Here is a 6,359-nt window from a genome sequence, read left to right as displayed (position 1 = left end):
GGTATCATAACAATTTCTAGAACGCCCCTCAACTTTGTACAAAAGAGAAGTAGACTTTTTGTTTTCTCTGAGAAGAGAGCTATTCCAAATTCTATAATTGTGTGCGTCGCGTTGACAAAAACTTCATCATACGTGATAATATGATACAATAATACAACTACATAAGTGGTAGTTGAGGTCAGCCTCTTCTTCTTCTAGACACTTACTTAAGTATTTTGTCTTTTCTTTTCGTTTACCACATTAAAATAGTAAATATTTTCATATATACCCCTTACTTTTCCATAGTTTACCTCAACGCATCCCCTCAATTGTTTTTCATCCAAGACAAATTTAGCAAAAATCAAGGATTCCTTGGAAAAAATTAAAAGTATTGGGGCTAATTTGTAAAACACATAAAACATTTATGTTATTGACGTCTATTATGAAAACACCAATTCTTCAATTTTTCCACATTGCTGAAATATTCAGAAACGCGTCTCCTTTTTCTCGTAGTGGATGGAGATGGAGAAGATATGTAAATAAAATCTCAAATCTCTCATACCCCCTTTTTAATAATTTCTCATATTGTTTTCTCTCTCACACAATTCGTTTCCCAGAATCTCACGAACCCTAAAAAGCTTTCTCATTCTTCTTCAACGCATTGAGATCAGATTCCAAAATTGATCTTTCATCCAATGTGTCCGTTGAGGTTCTTATTGGTGTTCTTCTCAGCTGTACTCGCCGGCTATTTCGCATGGAAGACGGTTAGTTCTACGCTGGAGCTCATCTCTGACGACTCGCCTGTCGAATTGAATGAGAAAGAAGGACTCGGTTTCAAAAAGGTAAAGCCTTTTTATCCGTTAATTTCTTGAAATTTTTTGATTTTCTGGGGGGATTAGTTCTGATTTCTCTGTTTCAATTGGTGAATTTTAACAGAAGATGGAGAATGGGTTTTGGGTGTTCGTCGATATGGCTAGCGGAAGATACCTTTGGAGGAATCTTAAGGAGATGAAAGAGAGTACTCAATGAAGACGATGATGATCAATGAATACACTAAAGATCTCATCTTTTTGGGTCTCTCTTCTTTGTGCAGAAGACGAGTTTAATAATGAATCCTTCACATGAATTTTGTAACTTTGATTGATTAATTGATTTGTAATCTTGGAAAACAATGAAAATGGAGTCTTTTGTAACTTTTTCAAGCAATTTCTTCTCTTTTACTATTCAATCTTTCTCCAGACCATTGAACACATCTTATCTCAAGGGATATTGGACTTGAGAACAAGTAATTTAGCTATTTACAACCTAACGTAGTGAAGAAGCTGCGGTAGAATACGATTCAGGTTGAGTCGACTTGAAGCTTAATTGACATGTAGAGGAGGGTGAGAAGAGCACCTTGTGGAAGAGGAGCATGTCTAGCTAAATTGGAGCCAACCCACATCGCCACTACCACAAGAACCACAACGCTGCTGCTTGCTTTCCCACACAGCCAGCTTGCGAACGTTAGACACAGAGTGAGAAGGATGCCACCTTTTCCACCTAGTATCCATGCGATCATGAAACCAACTTTGTAACCCATGTCGAGTTCCTTGTCGAGCAAAGCCGTGAACGTGCTAAATGTGAGAGATGCTAGACAGCCGAGCGAGTAAAGAAGAAACATCGATAAGAAGGTGGATTTTAGAGATTCGACAAAGGAGTCTCGCTGGTCTTGTGCTCTTCCTACTTCTTCTGCTTCGTCTTCTTCTAGTGGCTCGGTCTCAGCGTAGAAATGTGACTTTGGATATGTAGAATAGTGTCCGTGGAACCTCTCGTGTCTGGATCTTTGTCTTTTCTCAGCCCAGCTGTAGTAATACTTCATGGCATCTTCAACCTCAGGGGTGTAGTTTTGCCTTTTCACTCTGTGGAACCTTGCATTCTCTTCAACTTTAAGTGCTCGGTCGTACTGAGTCCTTGCAGCTTCATTAGAAAGTACCTTTTGCAAACCAAAATAAAGACTCCCATCAGTTGATCTTACACTGGATCCCAACAACAACTCAAAAGAACTTGTGAATTTTAGCAAATCTCAAATACCGACTTCGTAGGAACAACGAATGGTCTTGAATAACTCTCCGGCTCTAGAGTCCTTATTCACATCAGGATGGAACTACAATTGCAACCCACAAGAAGAATACAGTCACAAAACATAACCCAAAACAAAGCTGAGTAAACTAGGAGCATACATAACTCTCTAGATGATTCTCATACAAACACAAAAGATCTTAACTTTTTCAATTTCCATCAAAAATCAATCGAATCAACGTTGCAAAATGGGTGCTTTCTTGGAAGCGACGACGCAAAAGAAAACATAATTTACCTTTCGAGCGAGCAGGCGATAAGCTTTCTTGATATCAACTTGTGTGGCGTAACGAGCTACCCCCAAAACAGCGTAGTGGCTCTGTCCGCCGCCGGTATTAGAAGCCGAAGACGAAGAAGAATACGCGGCAGAAGTAATTGTGGTTTTCGAGCGATTACGGTGAGAGCGAGATCTGCCGTCGCGGTGCCTTCGACGGTGGTGGTGGTGGTGTTGTTGTAGGTCTCGGCCGAAATATTTAGACGACGGAGGGAGGAGATCGCCGTAGAAGGAGGAGGATGAGAATCGACGGCAGCCCTTGAGTGGGATGGGTCCAACCAGAAGCTGAGTCTGCATTATCTTCTTTCTTCCCACACTGACCAGTCACAGGGCTCACAGCCACACAGGTCTGTTTGTCAACGGACCAGTGACGTTAACTTAAGTGGTGGAAGAGAAGAGAAGAGAAACGGCTTTGACGGAGGGCCGTTAAATATTACTTGGCGGGTCAGATTATCGGATCCTTTTGGGTCATCCTTATTAATGGGCCTTTCGTTATTGGGCTTAATCTATTTTTGTTGATGTACAAGCTTGTATGCAAACCCCCAAGGAACTAAATGCTTAATTGATACATTCATTACTCACAAATATATTTGTTTCACCCAAAGACTACAATATGTTACCTGGTGAAATTGTATCATCACCAAAGTTCAAACCCACATGATACATGTTGTTGCATTATGCGGATTTAAATTTACTTTATATTTTTCTTATGTATTTTATCTTGTTGTTTTCCTCTTGTATATTGTATATCCACAACATCGTCGTTCGCGGTTAACTATAACTTGATGTAGTATGTAGTACTAATGTAGGCCTAGTCTCGTATGCATTCGTTTATTACAAAGAATATAAAATCTACAGACATTATTTATTAAAGTTCCTAAATTCATAAATATATAAGCTATAAACCACGCGTTGAATTTTTTAAGCAGAAGACATTGGATCTGGTGTACTGATTTAGTTATTCTAAACGGGTTGGCTATGATTTAAAGTGCATCGTAGTATCCTCCAAAAGAAATCTGAGCTCTTGCAACCGGAAGACCTTTCATCACAGAGATTGCTTCATTTAGCTTTGTTGCATGCTTCACTACTTCGTTCATTCGCTGCCATCAAAATTATGTATACATATAAATTAACTTTCAAAAACAGACATAAAACATCTTTTAAGTCCCTAGCTGATATAGATTAATACGCATATGATATAACTTGTAAAGCAAATGTAAGGAACAATGACGTTATTAATTATAAACGTGTTTTGGTTCAAACTTCTAAGTGTGAGGGTGACGCAAAAGAAAAGATAAACACAAAACGTAGAAAGAAAGAAAAAGAAAAAAAAAAAAAATCGTCTCTACAATTATTGATTGTTGTTCCCTTAGACACGTAATAGGCTACACCGCCAAACGCATCCTTATCACTTTCGGTATATCAAAGACACAAACAAAACTTCTCTAATCAACAGCCCATCCAACCAAACACGTAAATAATTTGTATAGAGCTGATATCTAACTTTAATAATACACCACTAGCTAAAAGAAGTTTGCTAAACTTAATCACCATTGGTCTAGTTTTCATTTTTCAAAATAGATCAAAAATCTCATATTACTTCTTTTTTTTTTTCTTGTGAATAAGGATTCATCGGATTGTAGTTCATTATCAAAGCACCTAGATATTTTACATTAGAAACACTAAACACAGTAATGTCAATCAAGATAATTTTTAAAAAAAATTATACTTGAAATATGAATCATAACTGTAAGAAGTTACCTTATTATCATCAGAGTAAATCTGGAACCTGAGGATCTGGTTCTTGTTCCGACAACCTTGGACGCTACCGTTGTGTCCAAGGAAGAATACACAGATGGTGGCAGCAGCTGCTGCAATACCAAATGAACATATAGCTCCAATTCCATTGAGACCCTTCTTCCACAGATTCATATTTTTACCTTCGTCCCAAACAACTTCTTTCTTTCTACTCAAGTCACTACTCTGTTTAGCCTCTGATCCCACGATCTCATCATAGTACTCCCCTCTTGAATCGGAATGTTTCTCATCGTTCTGCTGAGGCAGGGGACTCGTGAACCTCGCTGGTGGTGAGTCTAGTTTCATGTCGGCAAATTCGGTTTCCTTCATTTTCTTGAAGGTTATTCTCGGCGACGGAAGAGACTCCGTCAAAAGTTCCGGTTCTGGCTCCGAAAAATCCGGATCCTGGTACTTCTTGTGATCTTTGTCGTCCACGGGGGATAAAGGTTCCCAAGTTATGGGAATCTGGAGGAGTTGTGTGGGGACCACGCTAGATCTCTCATGAAGAAGCTCTGTTTTTACGACAGGATCTTGTATAGGGCAGATGTAGTAATCATTGTCGAAGCTTTTCTCGGTGTTTCTCATCATCTTCTTGGCTTCATGATCCTCGTCATGACCGAGATCAAGATCAAGATCAAGATTGAGACCCTCGTAGTTGTTTCTAGGGAGTAATTCCCACTCTTCTAGATCCATTTCCTCCTAGTTTTGTTGATTGATTTCTCCGATTAGGGTTTTAGAAAAAGAGGACTTTTGAAAAGTTTTGTTTTGGGTGAGCGTATTTTTTTTTTCTTTCAATTATTGGAGCTAATAGAGTTTTAGTAATTTTGAGGAGAGACCTCTCTCCATCGTCGTTGTTGAAGTGGTATCTAGATCCTTAAATAGATAGATGATCATAGAAGAAGAATAAGAAGAAGAGACGGAAAAAGCAAACTCTTAAATGGTTGATTTAACTATGGGAGTAGGTACATGCGAGATTGACGCATTTAGTGTTGTCACTGTTAAACTAGATTAAGTTATCAAAGTGTTAAATGTTAATTAGTGATTTTTTGGTTGTCGGCAATTAGTGATTTTTAAAAATGATAATTATTCAATAGAATTGTTCAAAGAAGATGTATGTATTTTGCGTAGATGTTTAAATAGATGTAATTAAGCTAAACGTTATTTTCACCATGATATAATATAATATTATGATTGGTATATTGAGAAGTCAAAATCTCTTGTTTGCCAAAAAAAAAAAAAAAAAAAAAGGTATATTGAGAAGTCAAAATACACTTAACCGGAAAAAAGCATATATTTCACCCTCAAACTTACTGCAACCAACATTGATAATAGAACATACTAATAACTTGCAAAGACAGTAAATAATCTTGTATTAATTATATACTATATTGGTGAAACTGTGGAAATATAAAGCTAATGTATTTGAAGACGTGGGCGGCGATATAAGTCATATAGAGCTTATCTACGGATGAAGTGACAAAAGAAGATGTTGCCATTTTAGTAAGGACCCCACGTTAACAAGTATCGATTGTCTTCTTTTTTGACAAGGTCCCTTCTCTCCTTTGATATTTTATTTGTTCTCTTTGATTTTAGATAGATAATGATTAATTATGAAGAATCTTTCGTACTATAAATTTTGCAATTGAAAAACTGAATGGCAGTTTTGAGTTTTCAAGTTTATGGATTAAGACGTCTACCTAGGCTGGTATTTAAATTTCTAATAAAATAATACTAATTTTTTTGGTGGTCTTGTAGAATCACTTTTATTGATGTTTCTAGATAGACAGAGAGCTAGAGAGGAAGAGACTTCAAGCACAAACTTGATACCAACACATGAATGTTTTTTTACAATTTATATATTTGGTGTTTTTTTTTCCCTTACATTTAAGTAAACTACCAAACTTTTGTAATTAACCAAAAAACGAAAAGATCAAAGAAAAATAGAAGATGATGTGTGTTATACAAGTCACAAGTTTAAAGTCCTTTTCTAGGGAGGAAAATGATAAAATAGATACTAGTGGAGGTTGCTTGCTCGCAATAGCTAGTGAATTATTCATGGCAAAAGCAACGAATTTTTCATTTAACAAGTGTAACATATGCAGAAGTCGTTAAAGAATTTATTTTTTATTATTATAAATTTCCATCATCATTAATATTTACTTTTGAGTTTTGTAACTTCTGTAGACAAAGTCAT

At 36.8% G+C, this 6,359-nt stretch overlaps 3 protein-coding genes across 3 annotated transcripts; 1 reads left to right on the top strand and 2 right to left on the bottom strand.

Annotated features, from left to right (window-relative positions):
• The first annotated feature begins 439 nt into the window (after nucleotides 1-439).
• LOC104735868 (uncharacterized) lies at nucleotides 440-1,185 on the top strand. The gene is made up of 2 exons (XM_010455736.3): nucleotides 440-821; nucleotides 916-1,185. Exons 1-2 carry the CDS (start codon nucleotides 675-677, stop codon nucleotides 1,006-1,008), a joined length of 240 nt encoding a protein of 79 aa, XP_010454038.1. The 5' UTR covers nucleotides 440-674; the 3' UTR covers nucleotides 1,009-1,185.
• LOC104735869 (uncharacterized) lies at nucleotides 1,174-2,866 on the bottom strand. The gene is made up of 3 exons (XM_010455737.3): nucleotides 2,333-2,866; nucleotides 2,054-2,122; nucleotides 1,174-1,951 (listed from the first exon to the last, which is right to left on the bottom strand). Exons 1-3 carry the CDS (start codon nucleotides 2,663-2,665, stop codon nucleotides 1,319-1,321), a joined length of 1,035 nt encoding a protein of 344 aa, XP_010454039.1. The 5' UTR covers nucleotides 2,666-2,866; the 3' UTR covers nucleotides 1,174-1,318.
• Nucleotides 2,867-3,180: 314 nt separating this feature from the next.
• On the bottom strand, nucleotides 3,181-4,941 carry LOC104735870 (uncharacterized). The gene is made up of 2 exons (XM_010455738.3): nucleotides 4,130-4,941; nucleotides 3,181-3,468 (listed from the first exon to the last, which is right to left on the bottom strand). The coding sequence occupies exons 1-2, from the start codon at nucleotides 4,856-4,858 to the stop codon at nucleotides 3,352-3,354; spliced, it is 846 nt and encodes a 281-aa protein (XP_010454040.2). The 5' UTR covers nucleotides 4,859-4,941; the 3' UTR covers nucleotides 3,181-3,351.
• Between the last annotated feature and the right edge of the window lie 1,418 nt (nucleotides 4,942-6,359).

The sequence above is a fragment of the Camelina sativa genome, chromosome 13 (genome assembly GCF_030686135.1).
Source record: "Camelina sativa cultivar CO46 ecotype springtype chromosome 13, ASM3068613v1".
Lineage (NCBI taxonomy): Eukaryota > Viridiplantae > Streptophyta > Magnoliopsida > Brassicales > Brassicaceae > Camelina > Camelina sativa.
The sequence above is the reverse complement of the archived record's forward strand: the minus strand, read 5'-3'. Positions and strand labels throughout refer to the sequence as shown.

Excerpts from the sequence above, each read along its gene's own strand:
- LOC104735870 (XM_010455738.3), bottom strand. The coding sequence starts at position 4,858 with ATGGATCTAGAAGAGTGGGAATTACTCCCTAGAAACAACTACGAGGGT. Across the intron at positions 3,469-4,129 it reads TTTACTCTGATGATAATAAG|CGAATGAACGAAGTAGTGAA; the intron begins GTAACTTCTTAC and ends TTTTGATGGCAG.
- LOC104735868 (XM_010455736.3), top strand. The coding sequence starts at position 675 with ATGTGTCCGTTGAGGTTCTTATTGGTGTTCTTCTCAGCTGTACTCGCC. Across the intron at positions 822-915 it reads AAGGACTCGGTTTCAAAAAG|AAGATGGAGAATGGGTTTTG; the intron begins GTAAAGCCTTTT and ends GAATTTTAACAG.
- LOC104735869 (XM_010455737.3), bottom strand. The coding sequence starts at position 2,665 with ATGCAGACTCAGCTTCTGGTTGGACCCATCCCACTCAAGGGCTGCCGT. Across the intron at positions 2,123-2,332 it reads ATCGCCTGCTCGCTCGAAAG|TTCCATCCTGATGTGAATAA; the intron begins GTAAATTATGTT and ends TTGCAATTGTAG. Across the intron at positions 1,952-2,053 it reads CCATTCGTTGTTCCTACGAA|GTACTTTCTAATGAAGCTGC; the intron begins GTCGGTATTTGA and ends GGTTTGCAAAAG.